At 45.4% G+C, this 22,687-nt stretch overlaps 2 protein-coding genes and 2 non-coding genes across 15 annotated transcripts in view; 1 reads left to right on the forward strand and 3 right to left on the reverse strand.

Moving 5' to 3' along the window:
- Positions 1 to 17,538, forward strand: part of ARMH1 (armadillo like helical domain containing 1) — a 31,544-nt gene extending 14,006 nt beyond the window's left edge. For 9 of the 12 annotated variants that reach the window (XM_068952934.1, XM_068952926.1, XM_068952927.1 and 6 more), the window contains one exon: positions 12,170 to 12,925. In XM_068952934.1, coding sequence (XP_068809035.1) covers positions 12,170 to 12,354 — 185 coding nt within the window. In that variant the 3' untranslated portion in view covers positions 12,355 to 12,925. Of the gene's footprint in view, positions 1 to 2,514; positions 2,600 to 12,169; positions 12,926 to 15,905 lie in introns of those variants that run through there. The other 3 variants (XM_068952921.1, XM_068952922.1, XM_068952924.1) reach the window with 3 other exon arrangements.
- KIF2C (kinesin family member 2C) lies at positions 22 to 20,901 on the reverse strand. The gene is made up of 21 exons (XM_068952916.1): positions 20,631 to 20,901; positions 20,445 to 20,539; positions 17,861 to 17,965; positions 17,553 to 17,601; positions 14,620 to 14,742; positions 13,840 to 13,956; positions 13,341 to 13,441; positions 12,937 to 13,032; positions 11,658 to 11,712; positions 11,409 to 11,571; positions 11,030 to 11,120; positions 9,339 to 9,402; positions 8,010 to 8,101; positions 7,633 to 7,775; positions 5,864 to 6,068; positions 5,302 to 5,412; positions 4,708 to 4,775; positions 2,804 to 2,912; positions 2,609 to 2,725; positions 2,117 to 2,240; positions 22 to 739 (listed from the first exon to the last, which is right to left on the reverse strand). Exons 1-21 carry the CDS (start codon positions 20,692 to 20,694, stop codon positions 660 to 662), a joined length of 2,172 nt encoding a protein of 723 aa, XP_068809017.1. The 5' UTR covers positions 20,695 to 20,901; the 3' UTR covers positions 22 to 659.
- Positions 20,902 to 21,438: 537 nt separating this feature from the next.
- LOC138068107 (U5 spliceosomal RNA) lies at positions 21,439 to 21,553 on the reverse strand. Its single transcript, XR_011142731.1, has one exon. It is a non-coding gene; the product is annotated as a U5 spliceosomal RNA (small nuclear RNA).
- Positions 21,554 to 22,021: 468 nt separating this feature from the next.
- On the reverse strand, positions 22,022 to 22,136 carry LOC138068108 (U5 spliceosomal RNA). Its single transcript, XR_011142732.1, has one exon. It is a non-coding gene; the product is annotated as a U5 spliceosomal RNA (small nuclear RNA).
- Positions 22,137 to 22,687: the final 551 nt, after the last annotated feature.

Genomic DNA, 22,687 nt, shown 5'->3' on the forward strand with positions numbered 1-22,687 from the left:
TCTACTCAGCAAGATCCCAAAATTAAGAGACAACATTTATTTCAAATGATTTTTATGTAAACATTACAAGTGTGAAGACTTTAAAAAAAAAACGTCCTCCAAGAAGCCAGCCCACCTCTACAACACCAACCAGTCTTTAGGGGCTGCCAGACTTTAGCAAAAATCACCAAGAAAAATATTTTATAGGATAGAAGTTAATTAAATCCAGGAATATTTATTTATCAAGCAAACTTCTTAAAATACTGATTTTTTTTTTTTTTTATAATTACATGTAGTCCATTTTCTTTCTAGAAGAGCCAGACTTGCAGTTTTGCAACATTTCAAGCACATCTGGAACCAAAAATAGTATGTACACTAGAAAACTATACACGTGTATCTAGTTCTATTAGAGCAGACCATAGTCACTTATGAAGGGCCAGATGCTAGACACATCTGGCAGACTCAGGTTCCCTCTCCCCAAGCCTTGCAGGGAGTGTTTCTAGCAGAGTCTCTGCCACCTACCCTGATACCAGGCCATGTAGCGAGAGAGGCTGCCATTTTGCTGCCTTCAGGCACGCCTGACCTACACACACACTACCACATTTAAAATATGAGTTACACAAACCAGTGACATATGCAAGACATACAGAAGACTGCTTGTGAACCACATTTTGCTATATTTACTGAGGCCTCTGCTTGCTCATCTGCTTGCTGGCTTGCTCTTCCAGTTGCATGGCAACCCCCAGGGCACCCAACGTTTCTGGAAAGGAGAACAGCAGTGTCAGGAGGACTGACCTGGTAGCTGAATTCACCAGCCCAGCTGTCTATCCCAGCAGTTCAGCAGGGGTCTGCAAGGGCCACAGAGGGAAGTACATAGGGCAAGAACAGCTCAACTGACATCATATCATGCCTAGTCCCACAAAGCCCTCCAGATATACTTGCTCTTGTTTCTACTCATCAAGAGTTTCAAGCCTGAGGCTGGCAAAATTCGAGCTGAATGCCACTAATCCATCATCCATCAAGAGCCCCAGAGGACCAGATCTCCCTAGCCTGTATCACAGAGAGGGTGGCAGGGCATTTACACCAGACTCCTGTTGTCATGCCACCCACCTCCACTGGGTGGTGAAGGGAGGGATACTGCTCTTAAGCTACATCCAAGATGGGAGGACAGTTAGGGCCATTTAGAAAAATCACTGCCTCCTGACAACAGTTCACTTCGGGGCCATGATTTTCAGTTTCATGTGGAAACCCTCACAGCCCTGTCTTTCAGGCAAATGCAATCTAGGCTGTAATGGCTCAAATGGCATTCAAAGCCCAGATTATTGCAACAGTGGCAGAAAAACAGTAGTTATCAGTGTAGCTCCCCTTGCCCTAGTCAGGCAACACGTGCACCTGGAGCCATGTTACCATGCATCAGCCAAGCTCAGACATCTGCCTTGCTGCCTCTCTACCACTGCTTCAACCAGCATGTTCTGAAAGGAGGTAGGCAGTATAGAGAGCAGGCAGCTGACATCCCCTGGCACAGACCTGGGAAGTCTCCAAACCAAGTTAGAATAACACAGTTGGAAGGATTTTGCTACACATTCAAGTGATGCCCTATATTAAGGCAAACACATGCCAAAAAGGTGCTGGCAGACGTGGCAGGTGAGGATATACCTGATGGACAGTTATAAGTGGGTGGGTCTTAAAGTCTGATATCCACAAAAACATGAGTGGAAATAATGGACATACCCCAGTAAATCCCTAGGACATGGCACAGAGACCTATTTCTCAAAAGTCACTGTTTTTTTGGCCAAGGTCAACTACATAACCAACTATACAAATACTTCAGTTCATCTGCTTTTAGTGGATATTGTTTCTGCTCAAAGGGAGGGCAGTTTTCTATGGCAGTGAAAAGCAAGTGGAACGATCCAGCCAGAATTTTACTTGGCAAAGTGCAGGCAATAGGGCATCTCAGGTCTCTCCCTACGATCACCGAGTAATATGATGAGACCTGTAAGTTATTCAGAAGGACTGGGTGCTTAAACTCCCATAGATATGTTGGTAGTATTTTCAGATCTTTGAAATCATTAGTGACAGTGCTAGTAGTGATATGTACCTTCTGGAGCAGGCACTATTTCAAGAAGTGCTACCATACCTCCAACACTAAGGATATTTCTTGAGCTCTCCTCTACGAAGTACTTAGCTCTGCTGACAAAGGTCTCAAGATCGTAGTCTGGTTGCTCCGTCATTCCCAAGAGGTAGTCAAGTTCAGTCATTTTCTATATTTTAGAAGAGGGACCATTATGAGAAATAACTCTGGAAATTCAAGGAATTTCTTCAACTTTGATTCAACATGAATTAACAGAGCTGAGCTTCTACAGACCAGTAGCTCTCAGTGCTTATTAGTAGTAAGTAGAGGTCACTAGTGAGAGGGGAAGGGGCACTGGTTGGCCACAAGCGCTGAAATGGCCCTGTTTACCCAGTTGAGCAGGAAAGCACAGGAGTAAGTTGGCACTGAAGGAAAATACCATTGACAGCATTCTTGCATTACAGCCCATGGCCTACCCATTAACACTTGACTCAGACAAGGCAAGCTGCTATCAACATGTAGAAAGCATCTTAGGCTGAGCTCACCTCTTCCACGTACCTGTCTCAGTTCTCTAAGCTGTTCTACAACCTTCTCCTCCTGCTCACCAATTTGAATCATAGCCTCACGGAAACTAAACATGTGGGGAGAGAGATCTTCCTCCTCATCCTTGGAGAGCTGCAAGAAAGAGTCCATGTAAGAACAGCAAGTTGTTGCCAGCTTTGAGATCTGTTCACTCCCACTGCATACACATACATTGTGTTGAAGACTTGAGCCTTCTCCACTGGTCTCTGTTTCCTCATTCTCAGTCTCCATGTGATTCTGTGTTTCACCACCTCCATTGTGAGGGCTGAGCTCTTTCACTCTGCAACGGGAAGATTTGTCACTCCAACTCCTTCAACAGTTTGTGGGCTACAGCATCACCAAGCAGCTATTGCAGTTGGTCAGTGCTTACCAGGAAGCATTTAGCTTAATCAGACAAGTTCCACATTACCACCCCCAGAACAAGTGGGGCGGTTCTGCCCCAGAACATGGGTAGAAACCCCAAAGGGCTGTGGAACAGGAGGCTGGGAGATGTTTGTCTCTGTGCCCAATCTAGCCATATCAACCTAAGACCTCTACAGTCAAGAAATGTCCAAGTGCACAATGCTAATGGCCAGTAAAGCCTTCCACAGAGGCTATCTTCCACATATGAACTTGGTCTTTCATGACCAAAAGGACTTTCAGTATGGAAAGAAAAGGAATAAGGTCGATTTTTTCCTATAAGAGACCCTCTGTGCCAGAACAGGACTATAATAACAGAAATCGTAGCTGAGTATGTGGTGCTAGATGTAGAAGCCAGACACCAGCTGGGCACTTCATTCTATACTAGTGCTAGCTTCACATTTCCAGCAAGTTTCTGCCTGCACACCCCTTTCCTACAGGTTGAACCTGCCTTGTGCACTGGCTAAAAGGCAAAGGTGCCAAACTCAAGGCTAGAATCTTAGTAGGAAGCATAATACCCTAAGTCAGGTGTTGCATTTTGTCCTATATTTTCAGGTGAGCAGACATGACCAGAAAAATGCAACTTTGAATCAGGAATCAAATCTGGGAATCTGTCAAGATTCACAGTATGCCTGAATGCTTATGACAAAAATTGCCATACATCCTTTTTGAGAGTGGAGTAGAGTGCTCCCTTTCTGGAAAGCGGGGGAGGGAACCAAACAGCCTTTTGTGAACAAAACGAAGGAAAATTCCCAGGTCTGATGTGTGCAAGTATCTTCTTAACATGTGACAGTAGTCACAGGCTCTGCAGCTACAGCACAGAGTCACACAGCACAGCACAAGCAAGAAAAAAAAAAAATTCAAGCACTGCCGACCCCACTGGAAAAAGAAAAAGCTAAGCCAATGCTTTAGCTCTTGGGACTCAAAAATACAGACTACCCTCCCTGCAACTATGGAGTCTGCCTCTGCTTTTCACTTGCCACCTCACTGGAGAGTTGTAAAGTCACCTACAGCAGAGACAGGGAGCCACTCACAGTTTTGTCACAGGGGTTCAAGGGATGAGCGAGACTCACAGGGAAACCTGGGGCTCAGTCCCCACAAATCTGCCCCACAAATGCCCAACACCAACAAGAGCGTGCTCAAACCCCACACTCATCACTTGCTTCTTGAGGCATCTGAGCTCTCCAGGTCCTTCAGCTTTCACCCAAACTCTCCAAGGTGCCCTACTCTATTAACTCATTTCAAAGAGCATCAAGAACACAATGTATTCTTCTGTCTCATCTGTAGGGCCAGGTGAGGGATGCATTCTTAGTACACATGTACAGATAGGACCCTGCACAGATCACTAACAAAAAGTAAAGGGTATGGAGAGACGCATTCAGGACGCTTTTCTGGCAGGGAAAACTCGCTACAAAAAATAGGAAAATCTGAAGTCTAGAGTGAGACACTGCTCCTCTGAAGGAAGGAGAAATTAGTCATGGTTTTAATGCAATCTATTACGCTCCAGGCAGAGAGGACCCAGGTTAACCGCAGAAGCCAGCTCTAACATAATTTGCCCTCAATCTCCAAACTGCCATCAAGGGCAGTGACAGCAAGAGAACTTTTAATCAGAATAAAAAGCAGCCAAAACCTCTTCTGCAACAGAAATAGAAACCCCAGGTCAGAAAGACCATTACCTGTCAGCGTATCTCAGTGTGTTTAAGGTGTACTCACACGAACTCATGCCTGGAGAAATCATTGCTATCTGCAAACAGAAGAGAAGGCCTCAGTAAGTCCCACATCTGCCTTTTGTTCACATTTAAGTGGCCATATTAGAGGAAGGATCAGAATCAAAACAGTCTGTGAAGCCCATTTTCCTCTATGGCTCTTGTGGGATGTGCCAATAGCTGTGAGAAGCTGGGAAGCAGAATAAAAGGAGCCAGTGGCTCTGTATGCAGCTTTCTGCTGGCTTGGTTGACCTACTGTGCTACACCTGCACAGGAAGCAAAGCCCTTAGAGGGCACCAAGTTCTAGTGTAGATCCATCCTATAAAAGCAACTTCTGCAGCCCTACTCCTACTGTGAGTCATCAGAAGCTTGGGCAAAGCTCACTGTTTTTTGATCACAGTTGATATGGTCAGTGAAAGAAGAAACTGGTTTGGCTGGTTTTCACAGAGAACTGAAGCTTTGTGGCTTCAAAGTCCCCTCACTCTAGAAGAGGGGCATGCAGCTACCTAGTTGCTTTGGGGAATTCAACAGGTGTGGGTTTGACTGTGTCATGCATGTACTCACCATACAGGTCCTTGAATTTGTTCCTATGAAAGAGTCTCTTAACACCTGGGTCAGCTTGCTCTCCCGGAAAGGAGTATGAGATTTGTTCTGCCCTAGAGCTCGAATACATTCCTAAGGAAAGACAACTCTTGTGAATGCAATATCTGCATCTCTTCTCAAACAACTTTGCAAGCTATTAGCAAACGACTACTGGTAAATCCAACAGGCTGAAGAATGGTCATCTCCATTGTTCTGTAAGCACCTCACAGCCTTTTAAATATGCTCCAGGTATTTGACTGTCACAGTCACACCTGGTTTATCTAGAACACAAAAAAACAAAGACAACTTGAACAAAGCTTGCAATGGCAGTAGCAGTGCCTGGCCTGACAAGACTACACTGCTTTTCTGGAGTCATTCTAAATGGAAGCATATGCTCCATTTTGAAGGTTGTTTAAATACAAAATCGGGATCCTTCTGGCTGTTCTTTTTCTGTGCGCTGGAAAGAAACAGAACAGATAACCAAGGAGATAAAAAAGAATCGGTGTGTTGATTAGCACCATTTTCTCCTTGTGTAAATGCTCACCTTCAAAGCCAACAAGCTCTTGTTGATTTCAGCCCCTTCCATCCTTGTCTGCCGATCAGCACTAGATGTATCTGCACCCCTCTCATTTCCTGCCAGATCCACCAAGGAAAATTTGCCAAGCAGTTTTCCTCTTCGGCGTAGTATGATTTGAAAGCAAGCATGGGACCGGGAAGAGCTAGCATTTGCAAAAGTCTGCCCAGATGTCCTACAGCAAAGATGTGAACAAGCATTAGAATTGTGTCACAGAACACACAACAGGTCCCGACAGCACTAGACAAGGCCTGAAGTCATTCATTTAAATAGTTAACCTTCCCAGTTTTATCCTACATATCAATACCTTAAGCTTGCATGAATTATAGAATCACCTCTGATATAAGGCCACAGAACTGTTGCGAGGAATATTTGAACCTACATCCCAGTTTTGGAGGCTGAAGGCTATTTAAGCTGCCTGTCTCCATTCAGCCAGCCTGCACTGGAATGTGTGTGTAACTGCTAATGCCTTACATGTGTTTGGAGCTGGTACAGCACGCATGCTCCCTGGGAGACATAGGCCAGCATTGCATCTCCCTGCCTCAGAGCAGCCCACATGTCATTCTCCTGATGCATCTGCCATTACACAGTGAGCAAGCCAAGCTCCCCTCTTAACAGCAGTAGCTGTGCTAGAGTGTTTAACATCATGGTAAATTCCCTTCTCCAGGCAGGCTAGCTTGGCACTTAACCTCTGCTGCATTACCACAGCTGCCCAGTTACTGTGACAGCCTGGAGGCTTATAAGTTACCAAAAACCTCCCTGTTACCTTCACTATCATTTACTTCCTGAGAAAGCTGGCAGGTTCACTGCCCCACCTGCATCCCCACTGCTGGGGGAGAGGGAGGATGTCCTAAAATAGTGCTGTGGGAAGCCAGAGTCTGAAAGGTTAAACAACAAAACAAAAACACAGTTCTTGACTGAATTGTCATGCAAAAAGCATGCACAGCAGAGTGTTGAATGAGCTTTTATGATGCACTTATCTGCACATGCAATGTAATGCAGAAGCCAAGGAGTTCTCATTAGCCAAGGAGTTCTCATGTGCCAAGTAACCTTTTCCACCGCAGTTACTCACAGCATAACCAGAGTTAAGAGCTGCTAATACAGACTTGCTGTTCAGAAGTCCCTAATTAGACACACACCCGTATGATGGCAAGAGGTGCCCCAACTACAGCCTGCAGCCAGCCTGCCAGGGTGATGAGTCAAGCCTGTGGCTGTCCCTCACCACCTTCTCTCAAGGATTCTTCAGAGAGGATTCCTGCATGACCTGCAGCATTTTTCCTGCTATCAGAAGAGCTCATCTGACCTGCAATTAAGCCAAAGCATTTTTGCAAGTGTAGCTTGAAGACAGATGCTCTTCCTTGTTCTTACAAGCAACTACCTGTGCCTCTGTCAACCAGCTGATACATCTAAAGAGCAGATACATAGACTATGCTCAGATCAGCCGTGGCACCTCTGCAAGCAAACTCATGTGAATGGTTTCTCTCTGGAGATATGTGAGGACATAGGGCCACTACTGAAAGAAGGCTAAACCCATCGCTACCAGTCTTTATTCTGTAACCCTCTTGCTTTTATGCAGAGGTGCTGCTCTGCATGACAATGCCTGCCTATTCCTAGCATCATAGGCATTCTCTTATTTGAAGTCTTAAAGGGCTTGGGCTACAGAAATCTGTTACATGTTTTACAGACATGCAAGTGTAACATGACATGACTGTTTCCATATTGGTTTTAAGGCACCAGACCTGCAGGCACTGCCCATCTCAATCATTCTGATGACATCCTCAGCACAGCCAACTTGTCTCTCTTGGAGGCCTACAACCTGGACCTGCTGCTTGCCATCCTCCAGGACTCGAAGCTTTGTCTTCTTATTCAAGAGGTCAAACACCTGTATTCAGGCAACAAGAACAAGGCAAATCTGAACACAAGTCTCCCAATATGGAATTTGCACTTTCTTTATAGAAAGCTAATACCAAAACAGCACGTGCTTAACATACCTTTCCAATTCAGTTCCAGACATGCCAGAACAAAATACAAATAAGTTTTATTCAGCTACTTAAACACAATCGAAGAAATCAGACAAAGATTAAAAAAACCAACCAAACAAAAAAAACACCCATACCTTCCCATTGTATATTTCAAAGAACGTCACATAGACTTCCAGATCCTGATTCCTGTACCTTGGCTGGCTTAGAAGAAGGAAGACGTCTTGTGCTAGCAAAGAAAAGGGGAAGGTTTAGATAACTAGTTTAAAACACATTTTAGTTGCTACTTCAACTCCTTTCAAGTGTCCCTCAGCTATAAGGCAGTGTCTAGTAGCTGAATGACAGGCACCCTAACCAAATGCTAGTGTAACAGTTGTGCTACCATCTGGAGAACAGCTTCAGCAGCATCCTCATCCAGGGACTGAAGACATGGTCGGGGGGGGGGGGGGGAAATATGGAAGCTTCTGCTTTTAAGGTTACCAGCACACAGCAACGCTTTCTGATCTGGTTTGGTCAATACAAGCACATATCTCCCACTTTGGCACACCATCAGGATCTGCTAGTGCTTTGGACAGGTTTAAAGAATCGTGTATGTGTGTTTGAAGAGCTTCTTGTAGACCGCCTAGAAGATACTCTTTCCTAAGTGTTTCCATTCGCTGCTGTTTGGAAACAAAATACCAAACTAGCTGGCCCTTTGGCTGGATTCATCCAGTGCAGCCTCTCATGATTAGAAGGCTTCACATTTTGAAATTGAGCTCAAAGGCAGAAGTTTTCCGTCAAGGCCAGGTCGTAACAGCTCATTTGTCAGAGGCTAGCAAACACTTGTTCTTGTTTCAACAGCGTTGCTGTACAGGCTGTTTTCACAATATGCCTTTCTAAAGTGAAGGTAGAAGAGGTCCGGACTCATTGTGCTTCTCTAGGCGTTATTGCAAGGAGAGGCTTCTAAGAGCATTTGTTGTCTGAAAGCATTTTATATGTGCTAGCTTTTTGCATATTGCTTAGAGGAAATAAGTAAATCAGGACCACATATGCTCATCTGCTTTTTGTCTAACAAGCTTTATATCAGAAACGGGTAGTGTTCTGCTTCATTTAAGTCAGGTATTTCCAAACACCATCCTTGGCTAAGGAAAAACAGAAGTAATCACAATTAAATGGTTCAGCCCAGCAAATGTCAAACTGGAAGATATGTCATCAATATGCCTCATAAATAAATATACTCTGATCAGTTAATGTTAAGTAGCAGGCTGACCTAGGAAGTTACAGGCTAGATAGAAAATACTGTTTGTGAAATGCTGATAAAAATTACATAATCATACCTCTTGCAACAAACTCTACTACTTATTGATGAAAGCACAAATGCTTTATGTATCTCTTACTGGGAATATTTTGAGTATAAAGACACAGACCTTACTGTTTAAGAACAAACATGCACAGTTTTGATTCACTTATCTAAAGAGTCAACTTACATGCAAAAGCGTATATCCCCTTTGAGGCATTCTGTGCTCTCCCAGAGAAGTCTCCACCCATAGTCTGTGAAGAGAAAGGCCATCACTGAGGTAAAGTGTAGTACAAGCAAGTCTGGTTACCTAATTTTAGTCCTGAGAACATGCTAGGAGGTCATCATGTATAAGCTCTGATGTCAGTGGGATTATTATAACACAATGCAATTCAGGATGAAGTTAGTTTTGTGCTTCCGTATCAGTTCAGAAAGACAACAGAGACTATGCAAAGCAGCAGCTGCATGCCTGCAAGGCTCCGCAGTGCTAGCTCTACATAAGAGTTCTAAGGAGTTGTTCCTCCAAGGGGAAATTCATGGCCTTGGAAGTGAAACCAAACAGCCTAACTTGTTAGGAGCTAGGTTTGCTACTCCTTGCAAAAACACACTTGCATGGTATCAAAACACATCCAACTTCTAGACTAGACAATACTTTTTATTCCTTTGACCAAGATACTTTCTGTTTCAACAACATTTTGGCTACTGCTGTCCTGGAGAATCACTAACATTTTAATATTAAACAGAGAGTCAATTATTTAAAAGACAACTCTCAATCCCAGCAAGACACATTTTCAATCTATCAGGGTTTAATAGGCAGCACTCTAGCCTCAAAATGCAGCTATGGTCCTCGCACTAGTTCTACACCCTAGGATCAGGAAATAAAAGTGACTTCCTTGCCTATTACCTGCCCATTCAACAGTAATGAAGGCAGCCTCTGTTAAAGAAACAAACACACACAAACAACCCCATTTGATTACTGGAAAAAAATCTCCAGGTAGTATGATGCAAATATTCAGTGATTTAATCTTCATGCAGATATGTATGAATCCTACAGATTACTATATAACACTAATGATAGGAATTCCTAGCCTAAGACTTGCATCTAACACTAGAAGAGAGCACTTATCCAGTTATTGAAACTGGCAGGCTAGTCTAGTCCAGTCCAGATCACTCTGCTGTTAGATGAAGCTTCTTGCAGAACAAGAGAGCAAAATTGGCTCCCATGTGATAGGGTGAGGGAAGAGAATTTCCCAGTTTCCTTCCTTATAATTTCCAGAAGACTAAAATTAAAAACAATACACAAGTTGCTCAGAGCCTAAGAGACACCTTTGAGACAGAAAGCAGAGTCTCCAATTGTCTTAGAAGTGGAAGGCTGGAAGGAGTGGTTAAAAAGTGAGTAACTACCCACTTTACAGGTAATATCAGACCAGTTAATTGTCCATGTACAACATGAGTCTTATACATCCACTCAAGTCTTTGGAATTCCTCCAGACTCAAAATACAACATGGACAACATTTTAATCTGTCTCAGATGTAAGCTAAACAGCCCTGCTTTGCAGACTGGAATTAGGCAGACACAGGAGTTTGAGGTGAGGAGTAGCCCTGGCTCTGTTACTAACACATCAGGACATCGTTGGTTCTAAATTTTTAACAAGCCAACTGTGGGAAGATTTAGTATGACTGTCCTCACAACTTCAAAGGAAATGTACTAATACTCTACAGAAAAAGAGGATAAACTATTGACAATGTAATAACTCATGCTAAGACAATAAAACCAATTCAACCTCCTTATACAATCTTCTTCATTATTAGCATCTCAAGAAACTTAAACATACTTTAGATAAAAAGAGAAATTTTGAGACCTTAGAGCAGATAACTTACGTGTGTCTTGCCACTGCCTGTCTGGCCATATGCAAAACACGTTGCCTTTCCACCCTCAAAGATAGTCTGGACAAGAGGCCTAGCCGTGAACCTGGATATTCAGAAGGTACAAGACAGTTAAGGCAAGTAGTTCACACTCCACTTCATCAGTTTTCGCAAAGATACTTTTGACAATACCTTGAAAGGCCAATAAAAGCAAATCCTTAAGAAGGCATCAAGGCCACACCAAAACTAAAGCTTTAGATTTTTCAGTCCATTGGTTTCCTCCAAAGAAAACATTTCATATGTACTTCAGGTAGCAGTTTCTTTAAGCAAAGATGCCATCTGGCCATAGCTCTGTACTTTAACTTGTAACTCATTCCCAGTAAGAAAGCATTACCTGTATACCATTTCATTAGAAGAGGATTCATCAAATGAGAAGTCAAATCTAAATGCTTGGGTTTCAAGGTATTTTGTTAGATCCACTTTCAGCTTTGGCTCGTGCACCAGCAGGACGCACTTGCTGGGAACAGTAATCACATCACATTCCTTTTTTAGAAGTTCTGTTGATGGAAAAGACCCTCGATTTTAACATGAATAAACAATGTTAAACAGCTCCAAGTCATAGCTGTTCTGTCAGTATGCTCACCTTGTTTATTCAGAGGGCGTTTCCTCACACAGACACAAATCCTATGTTCTTCTATCTAAGACAAAAGGTAAGAAAACATGTATAATTACTTCCCAGTTACATCCACACCTACCTGGCATTGCAGAGACAAAGATTCAGTGTTTCCTCCTCACATCCGCCTTTCTACACATCTATTAGCGTTCCTCTGCTACAGATTAGTTAGCCACTCATGTACGGATTTAAGTTTTAAAGTCCATTCAATACAAAAGAAGTCGGAACTATTACAAACAATTTAACCATATGTAGCACACTCAACGTATCAGGTGAAAGTGCTCCCATGCTAAAAAAGTGCCCCAAATAATCTATAGGAGGGCTACTAAATGTTCAGTCCTTTGCTAACTTCTCAGTGATATCAATACTGCAACTAGGGTCAAATTCAGGTAAATCATTATTTTAAGTTGTTCTAAAGGTTTGTTGTTGTTGTTGTTTGTCCTGGAGTTTAAACGATACAGTAAGTTTAGCTATTTGTTCAGCCCATCTACAGAGTGTGGGAAAGTACACATCCCGTTGGTTGAGGTGGAAAGCAGAAGATAACAAACCCATCTCCTGCCATACAGGAATTTTGCACAAACAGCTGGTTCTCAGCCCAATGCAGTGCAGGTATGCAAACCACCCCGTGTTCAAAGCTATTCAGCACCTGCTTTTTTGTTTGATCTGAAACGTTACCAGTTTTCAGTGATCATAACAAGGCTTTTGCTAGCCAAAGACTGCCGTTCCCTGGTGTTAAGCAATGCCAACTCTGCAGCTGAAGAGCTCTCCCATTCCTCATTTTTTCCCTAGTTTTTCACCTCTACTTTTGCTCCTCACTTTTTTGACCTAGCTTAAAGTTCGTTAATATTTAACTTATACATGGTAATATTTTCCATTACAGTGCAACAATCTGCTTTACCTTATTCATACCTATACCTACAACAGGCTAAACTGCTACATAACAGGTTCTGCCATTTAAAAACTCTGAAAAATACTGATGTTACCACCTCAAAACATTCCATGATAACTGTCAAAGTGCAATCTCTTGGCTAGTGACACATGCGAAGTAATACAAGGCAGCTTAGCCTGAAACAGGAAAGAGGTTAAGTGACCTCACATTTACCACTGGGTGCCTCAGAATCACAATATCTTCACAGATGCTCTGTGAGGCAGTGATGCCCTAATTTGTTCATACGCCAAAACCTTGAGTACAAAATAAAGAAGTCAGAGTACGTGCATGCTGCAGTCAGTGCCCTCAATATTTACTTACTGGGTCAGTTATAGATATTGGTTGGCAGTCCAAAGTTGCTCTGAATTCTCTGATCATCCGTGCAAATTCCCAATTCGGACAGCTGCTGTCAAACTCCTGCATGAAAAACCATGAACATGAAAGGAATCAAGCTGCTAGAAGGTAATTAGACTGCTATAGCAAAAGAGACCAGAGCACACTAAACATAACCAACTGTACACAATTAGAAATTCTTTTACTTGAAAGTTGCAAGATTCAGAATTTTCTGGATCTAGAAATAATCCATCCTTAAATACAGGTTTCCAAAAACAAAGCCTGGCATTCTGCATCTTTCCGCTTATGTCCAAAATATGTTTAGTTTAATTACGGGGATGTACTGTCCTATAGAATCTCCCCTTACTAGTGTAAGGTAGAGAATACTCCACCTGTGCACGTTTTGTCCTGATTTCACTGATCTGAGCTCTCTTTTCTTCTCTCTTGTTTTTCATTTTCTCCATCTCTTTCACAATGTTAGACCTTCTCCGAACTAGATAAAAATCAAAACATTTCCTCAAATTAAGTTTTCATTAATACATTTTAAGTACAATGTTACTTAAAGTTATTTTCAACTTCACCAGGTTACTGAGAGATTAACTTGTTCAGGAAACAATCTTCTTCAGGAAGATGAACATCATTCATTTTATAGTGCTTCTTTCCTAAAGCAGATCTGCCAACTACAGAAGCTGGCTAGCAAAGCCACGCTGTCACTCTGAAGTAAAGGCAGTATTTCTGAGGGGAATATTCTGGTAATAGAATTACATATTTAAAATTAAAATACTCAAGATATTTAGTGTTACTGTTAAAGCCACCTTTTTGAAGCATTAGCCTAGGAGTGTACAAAGCAGCAACCCTTTGTTTTAGTTCTTACCCACTGCTCCCCATTACCTGGGTTTGCTGAAGAGCTCATTCTAGCAGGAGGCAGATGATCCTCTATGTTTCCATTTACATTTGTCAGTGAGGGTTCTGGGGCACAGCTCAGCCTGCTAGCCCTGGTTCGGCCAGCTGCAGAAAAAAGCCAGATCAAAGAGGGTAATTAGATCCTAAAGAGCAAGAATAATTTTATAATTTGTAAAGCCTCATATGACAGAGGAAGGGAAAGGGATAATAAGCCTGTTAACAAGCCTTTAATCTACTCTAATTCATAAGCAGTCTAACACTCCAAGAACTAAAACCATCTCAATCTCACTTAATAAACAAAGTAATATCTTCTTGAGTAAGATTTTAACCCCCTTCTCACAACAGATACTAAAGACTCCCAGCTTTTAAAAAGGAGTATCAACTGCTATTCAAATCAAGCTCCTACATGGGGAAGGTTACAGAGCATATTGTCAGCAGTATTAAGACATACTTCCCTTCCCATTCTAGCACTGTGAATGCCACTTTACACTGTTAACAGACACCATATCCATCCACGTGCATGACTGCAGCCCTCTGGTTAGTAAAGCATGTCTTCCTTCAACGCTTCTTTCCAAAGTCCTTTGAGAACCCTTCAGGAAGAAGCCTTGAATATTTATTCTGTCAGATACCTCTTAGTCTCCCTCCTTTTATATCTGAAAGGGCAGGGGGAGAGTTGCTCCTCCTCCTAGACTTACAGTTTACCTAATTAAATATATATTAAGTATCTTGCTTCATATTAGCAATTCACTGGGTTCTTTCTCCACTCACCAGGAATTGCTGAATTGTTTCTTGTTTGTGTAGAAGTGCAGGGATCCACCTCCATCTCATTCTCCTGGAGGCTGCCCTGAGACTCTGTGATAACAGACATCCTGGTGGAACGGCCACGCAGAGCTTTGGAAACACAAACTTGAGGTCAGCATTGTGCATCAGGCACTCAGAAGTTTGCAAGTAATCATGTGTTCACAGAAGTATAGAACAGAGGGGACCAAGGTGTGGTTTAAAAGACCGTTTCCAGATCTCAGGTGCATTAAGGAAGTGCAGGATGAAGCAAGGCTGCAAAGGTCAGTGAGTATATCATGAAATATACCACTAGAGAAAAGCAAACAGTTCATTCCAGATTTGCAGCTCCAGTGCAATTTCCTTCCAGATAGCACTAAGGATTTTCTACTACAGCAGTTCCAGAGCCTCAGTAACTAGAAAGAGGCAGTTAGAGTCAGGGAACTGGGAGAGCCTGTGAAGCTTCACACTTTCAGGGCTATAGATTAACTATTTGATGGTGACAATAGTATTGCAATCTAGCAACTGCTTAAAATGAAAGTATGCAAGTATACTCTATCACTAATTTTTGCTGTACAGACAACAGAGCAAGTTACCTAGGGAAGTGCTAAGGAAAAGTCAGGATGACAAGAACTTATTTCTGATGCCTTCCACATCCAAAGGGAAAACTTGTCATGGACAGCATCATGCCTACCACAACACCCAAGCACTGATGGTCTGTTTGTGCACCGGGCGGGGGAGGGGGGGCGCGCTTGATGACAACGATTTCGGCTAAAAGCCAGACTTCATACAATTATAACAGTAAATCTTTAGAAAGGCTCATTTTGTAGGCAATCTCTCCAGTTGCATATCAAGATGCATTTTTTTCACTGACCCCAAGTCCCTGCCCAAAGTGCCTTGCAAAGCTTCTGGGGGAAGAGATCAGAACATGCACCTCAAAGTAAAGAAAACAAATCTGATATGAAAAATCTGAAGTGCAATTTGAGTATTAGAACTACCCTCACACCTCTAACAATCACAAGAATTTATCCAGAATTAACCACTATGATTTCCAAGGAAATAAGATTTGTTTCCGAGCAAGAATTAATTCGAACTCTGGATCAAATTCCTTATAAATGTGCCCATGAAATTCAGTGCTCATGTCTTTATTAACGCTTTACCTGGAATCTTCTGCTCAGGTGCAGAGACATTAGGTGTCACTGCTGCAACTTTAGGAACAAAAAGAATCAGTTTCATTATGCTCATAGATGGCATTTTATTCCATTTTCTTTTGTCAGAGACGCCCAGATCTGATCTCACCACAAACTCAGCAGTGTTTTTTCTGGAACGAAACAGTGCTGCTGGAAATGTATACCAACTGAAGGATTTGCTGCATCTAAATGGGTTTTGTTTCAAGTAATTCTTGTTCAAGAAGATATACAGCATCCTCCAGCATTCTTAAGAGTCAGAGAACTTGAACAGTAGGTTTCTCAGTTAACTAAAAGCACTATTTACTTCTGCTTCTCCCACTTCCCTGAGGAGCTTGATGCCAGACATATTGCATATTGAGATGGAGGCAGACACCCCCTAATCTTTATTTTGTTTAGTCCTAAAACTGAAATCTGAAGCTAATGTTAGCTTTCTAATTAGTGCAGCGTGGAGTTTGTAACAGGACAGATACTCCCTGTTGCTCATGGGATTTAGTAATAATACTTGAGGAATACTGAACACATTGCTTCCCTTGTGTACTCTGCGCAGGTCTTCAGGGACAAGTGTGCCTGTAGCGAAGGCAACAGGCATTTCAGATTTGCAAATAAAAACTACACTCAAGAAAGCAGTGACCTGTAATAACATTTTTTCCAGTCAGTGACTGGATTAGGAGTCCTTTATTTCTCCAGCTGGCTGTCCAGTTCCATCAACTGACCTGTCCACAGATAGTCACTACTTTACCACACCACTTTTCTAGCCAGTTCACAAAGTTTATAGAGAATTTTCTGGATCTGAGGAAGATCAAGATGATTTAGTATAGAATTATGTTTGACAGATCAAGTTTCTCAAACTACTCCTGTCTCTCAGATACATCACATACAAGAAGGGTCAGACAAAACCAGCAGTTACAGATCAATTGTATGGAAAAGAACAGGTTCTGGCAAGCGATACACTGTAAGAGAATCATATCTGCAACCGCTAAACGTCAGCGTCACTCAACTGTATTACAAATAGATCTGTAATGCTGCTACTTTCAACTCTCAAAAAGCCAAGAGAGTCAACTAAAAAGCTAACAGAAGACAGAAGATGGGCGTTTTCTAACTCCTGACACCTCAAGGAAAGCAATTCCTCAGCAATCCCACGCTTTCAGATGTCTCTGCCTTCTGTGCTGGCTTTGCTCAAACTATTTTCCTGTCAGACAATCAGTGAGCTACAGCACACCAGCTAGCACTTTGGCTGCCTAGTCTGAAGTGCCTCCAGAAATAAAGCTCTAGTTATTGACTAGAAGGACTGTTTGAAGAGGAGACAATCATTTGTCATGGCTATTTCTTTTTGCCCTTTCCACTCTCATTTTGACACTTCTTTTTAATCTTACTGTCACTTACCTTTTGTTGTTTGCGGCATTAGCCAAACTCCACATGAAATTTTACAACTCATTGCAACAGAAACTGCCTAGTGACATTTAGAACAGTGTCAAACAAAGAACTACAGCAATGCTGTAGCAAAGGGCAACACATCAACAAACCCTAGCTCACAGGAACAAGACAGCAATCTGCTGGCAAGGGTCTGCACTCAGGAGTCCGAAGTGTTTATATGAACCAGTATGGTCAGAATGCTCACTCATTAGGGTGCCCAACCAAGCAGCCTGAAGACATATTAAGCTACAACACTATGGCTAAAACTGAAGACCACCTCTATTTCACGTGGTTATAGCAGAGGAAAGAATATTTTCTCACCTTCACGCGGAGCAGGAATTTTTGAAAGGGTTGTTCTACGTTTCTGTTTCTGGAGGAAGAAAGAAGAGAGTGCTGTAAGGAATCAAAATGAGCCATAAACACTTCGCACAGCACTAAGAGAGAACATTAATACAAAAAGGATTTCTGCCCAACTACAAGTCCAACTTGTAGTTGGACTTTTTGGACAAGACAGAACATACAAGTTAGAGATCTCAAACTTTGAAACTGACAGTATTATTTATAACACTTATTTTCCAGCCTGCTGCTGTTGACACTTAGGAGAGACTGAAATACTTAAAAACACTTACCTGTACAGTTATATTCTCTTGCAGGGGAAGGTTTTCTTTCACATCTGCAGCAGGTATTTCTTCTGCTAACTCAGGATTTATTGTGATCACATCGTCAATCTCAATCTACAACAGCAGGGGCAAGGTTTTCACACAATGGAATATTGTCACTACTACTTAAGCATTCTTTTTACATTGACTTTGGTTATAGGCAGACAAACCTGACCCACTCCTTGCTAAATGTTACCGTAAAGTTGCCTTGACTAACAAGGCAGTAGTCCATATTCCATTTGAACAGTCTCATACATCCAAGCGTACTAGAAGAAATGTGCTAGTTATATCGTTTACCCTCATCTGCCAAACACCACACAGCTCTGCGGGAGCCATGGAGCACTTCTGAAGAGATAGGCAAAGTACATTTGGCATCAACTGCTTTAATCCCCTACAGCTAATCTTAGTAAATCTCAGCCGCTCTGACTTCTGCGCTAGGAGAGCATTAAGAGTTTACTGTGCAATTGCACTTACTGAAATAAGCTTCATCGAAGAGCTACTTATACCTTGGAAAATGAAGGATTCAGTATTTAATCCATGACAAATCAAGTCAGTCCACCTGCATTTTTGCTTGCTACTGCAAGCAAGTGATTTCACCTAAGGCTTCAACCCCCTGCGTGACCCTCTGGTGAAGTCATAATCCCACATTTACAACATTCTGCGGCTCTGGAAAAGCACCCTGTCACAAACAGCCGCAGGGCAGGGGGAGTGATGGGCAGGCGGGAAAGCCAAGAGCAACCTCAAGCACAAAAGACAGCATCTCTCGTTTCGGTTTTTCAAATCTAAGCCTGTAAAAGAGTTTGAAAGCACATGCACACAAAAATAACTCTGATACCACAGCAGCTTACACTGGAATTCACCTACAATCAAAGCGACATAAAAACTGCACCAGGATGTTCTTAAGTCCTGAGTTAACCTTTAATTTATTTGATTTTTTCTCTGAAGTTTATACAAAGAGCAAAACCAAGCAAGTGAGACTCTGTAAAAAGGTGGCGATACTGCATTTTAATACAAGAAAGATAATTATGAAATTCAGTTTTATACAAAATCTATAAATATTTAATCAGAAAGTGAATTAGCTCAGAAATATGTTTATGTGGACAGTACATAAAAGTATAAGAGAACTTGCTACTGTATTTGCTGCTTATTGTATGCAGTAAATCTCTGTACAGAGACTTAGGATTGTAATTACACACACAATGTAGTCAACAATTATATTTACAGTGTTGCATATTTGAATGTAGCACACACACAAATAGCGTAAGAGCAATTCAAAGAACTAGCCACTGACAAAAGATTTTAACTAAACTCTAAAAAAGATATGCTCCCAGAGTAACTGCTGGGACAAACATGTTTGCACGCTTTCCAAAGGAGATTTGGTTAAGTGGCAGGTCTTCCGCTGCATCAACCTCAAGAGCCCTGGACTCCCACCTACCACCACAAACCTCACACAGTATTTTTTTTTTTTAACACTAATGTATAGGCTTTTGAAAACAAACTTAATTCTCTTAATATACTTCCTTAGCGATCACACTTTCACTGAAACCCACAGGCTTGTCCCAGTACAAGGAAGATTTAATCTGACCCAAAGTAAAGTGAGGGAGACCATAGCAACACAATAGTTCCATGACCAGAGGCCCATATCCCATTCTTTACATTTAGCTAGGACACTTCTGACTAGCACTGTCTAAGAAGCAATTCAGCTTAGTCACTGCCATTATTACCTGGATTCTAGCTCAAATCGTGGTTAACTCTCCATCTGTTGTTCTGAAGCATATCTCTGTACAAAGGTCTCATTACAAAAAAACCCAAAAAAACATAGCTTTAAGAAAACTAGAACAGTCCCTGGAGAGTAAGGCACAGAGGAACTAAAGGACAGGATACTGAAAGTCAAGTTGGGAGCATTTCAGAATTCTACATTCCAAAACAAGTGAGATAAAGCTACACTATAGCTAAAAGACCTTAAGAGGGGTCTTGTAAGTTTTAGACATTCTTTCAGGTCCACCATGACTTGTGGTTTAGTATGTGGCTTCAAACGATGCATAAGATAGGTCAAAGTATCAATCCTATGTTTATCACACACCTAGGAAGCCTTAAGGAAAGCCTAAAGGACACAGTTGAGGGCACCAAATACCAACAGGAAGCCCCCAGAGTTGGGCAAACTATGACTCTGCAGCATTCAAAGTTACCAGCCAACAGCAGGAGCCAGAGCCTGACATTGCTCCCACCTGCTTGCTCAGAAAGGTTGAGAGCACTGGCCCAGGAAGGCTCCGCAGCAGCCACAGCACACGACTCACATGCCTCTTACCTTTATATGCCTATTTTATTACTTTATCTACATAACCAAGTCAAGTAAGCATAGAAGTGCCTTCATCCCAGATAACCTACAACATTACAGGAGAAAGCATTACTCCTCTGAGCGCCCACACAGCACCCAGAGCACCAGGCGCTACCAAGCACCACCTTCGACAGATGAACAACACAGGAGTTTTTGAAGTTTTAGGTCCCGCCCGAAGCCGCAGCAGGGAGAAGCCGGCCAAGGCGGGGGACTCACCTCCTTGCCCTTGATGGCGCCACCCTCGGACCACTCCACGGACACGGAGCAGCGCTCCACGTTCACCGTCTTTATCGTGGCATTGTGGATGAGGCCTAGGAGAGGGTCGAGGTGAGACACGCGGGGCCGGGGCGCTGCCAGGCCCAGCCGCGGCCCCGACCCGGCCCGCCCGCCCACCCCCCTCACCGTTGCTCCGCTGGATGTTGACGACGCGGCCGGGGCAGATGTGGCGGTAGAGCCGGGGGTCCATGGCGCGGCGGGGACGAGGAGAGCGGGCGGCCCCCCGGCAGCGGCGCGGCGCCTCCCACCCAGCAGGCAAAGCCAGGCCCGGGCAACCGCCGCTGATTTAAACTCCGCGCGCCGGGCGTGCCGCGGGGCCTACCGGGAAGCGCCGTCGCAGGGAACTACGCCTCCCAGCTTGCTCTGCGCGGAGCACGACTACAGCTCCCGGCATGCCGCGGGGCGAGGCTGGGCGCAGACCCGCGGACTACAGCTCCCAGCAGGAGGGGAAGGGCCGCCGCGGCTCCTGAGGGCCAGGAGCATGCCGGGAATTGCAGTTCGGCAGGGCGGCGGCGCTACGCGCGTGCCCCCCGGCCCGCGAGGCCGCGCAGGGGTTCGGCAGGAGGCCGGGCGGCGGCGAGTGGAGGTCGGCTGTCCCGACCGCCGCCCGGGGGTCACCGTTTCCTGGGCACCCCTCGCCAGGGATGCCCAAAGGGAGCGCTGATCCGCCGCTGCCCCCCGGCCGGCGGGACGGGGCAGCCCGCCGCGTCCCGCTCTCTCCATGGGAGGGATCGGCGATGGCAGTCGGGCGGCCGCGGAGGGAATCGCCGGGCAGGGGACGAGCCGCGGGGAAACGCGTCCGCGAGGCGGGGGCTGGGGCCGGGCCTGAGACGGTTACTGCGGCCGAGGGGCGGTGGGGACAAGGAGGACCTCTGTCCGCGGGACCTGCTGCTGCCTGGGAAACTTTGCTCTCTTTTTGACCAACGAAAGGGATAGCTCCACCGAAATGGAGCCTCAAAAAATTCCTCGACACTCGTGCCTGTTCCTCTCCACGGAAATCTTTAGTAAAAGGCGAAAGATTTATACGATCTGAAGAGAAACCAGAGTATGCCTTCCCCCCTCCCCGCCAACACGCCCGCCGCCCGCCCGCCGTCCCCCAGGCCGCGGCGACCCCCGGCCCCGCCGCTCGGCCCCGCCCGGCCCGGCCCCGCCGCGGGCGCGCGATCCGCGCGGCGCCGCCCCGGGCCCCGGGCGGCCCCGACGGCAGCGGCGGCGGCGGCGGCGGCCAACGGAGCGGGCCCGGGCCGTGCTTCCGCGGTGCACCCTGGGTATGCAAACGAGGGACACGCTAATGAGGGACGCGCTAATGAAGCCGACCCGCCCCCCTGCGGCCCAGCCGGGCCAGGCCAGCGCGGCAGCGTCCCAGCCCCCGGGACAGCGCTGGGCACAGCGGGAAGGCGGACCGACCGTCCGCTGTCCCGTCTCTGCCCTAGACACCGAGCCCGGTGCTGCTAGCGGTTTTGGATACCGGAATACCGCCCAGAACACTCAGTCTATTTTTGACCAGCCAGAGGGGTAGCTCCACCGAAATGGAGCCTCAAAAAATTCCTCGACACTCGTGCCTGTTCCTCTCCACGGAAATCTTTAGTAAAAGGCGAAAGATTTATACGATCTGAAGAGAAACCAGAGTATAACGCCACACCCCGCCGACCGCCCAACACACCCCCCGCCGCCGCCCCCGAGGCCACGGCGACCCCCGGCCCCGGGCGCCGCCGCCGCCGCCGCCTGGCTCCGCCGCTGTCGCCGCCACTGCCGCCGCGCCCGGCCCGTCCCGGGGCAACGGCCAACCGGGGCGGCGGCGGAGAGACGGGTCGGGGCGGCGCCGCGCTCCCGCGGTGCACCCTGGGTATGCTAATCGCGTGCATGCTAATGAGACGCCGCGGCCCGCCTGCGGGCGCGGGGCGGGGCCGGCGGGAGGGGGCGGGGGCGGGGCCGGCGGGAGGGGGCGGGGGCGGGGGCGGCGGGAGGGGGCGGGGCCGGCGGGCGGCGGGGCCGGGCCGGGCCGGTGTCGGGGGCGCTGCGGCTCCCCGGGCGGCGGGGCCGAGTGGGGCGCCCCGGCAGCGCTGCGGGCGGCCGGGTGGACGGCCCTGGGCCTCGCCGTGCGCCCCGCGGCCGCGCCCCCCGGCGCCGCCAGCGCTGGGCACCGCGTGGGCTGCCGCCCGCCACGGACAGGGCTGCGTAGC

This window comes from Struthio camelus, chromosome 8 (genome assembly GCF_040807025.1).
Source record: "Struthio camelus isolate bStrCam1 chromosome 8, bStrCam1.hap1, whole genome shotgun sequence".
Taxonomy (NCBI): domain Eukaryota; kingdom Metazoa; phylum Chordata; class Aves; order Struthioniformes; family Struthionidae; genus Struthio; species Struthio camelus.

Bases quoted from the DNA above. Each gene is read 5' to 3' on its own strand.
- KIF2C (XM_068952916.1), bottom strand. From the start codon at position 20,694: ATGGACCCCCGGCTCTACCGCCACATCTGCCCCGGCCGCGTCGTCAAC. The intron at 8,102-9,338 runs GTAAGTTGACTC...TTTCTTTGCTAG, and splicing joins GGGGATATACGCTTTTGCAT to CACAAGACGTCTTCCTTCTT. The intron at 2,913-4,707 runs GTAATGGTCTTT...TTCCCGTTGCAG, and splicing joins ACACTGAGATACGCTGACAG to AGTGAAAGAGCTCAGCCCTC.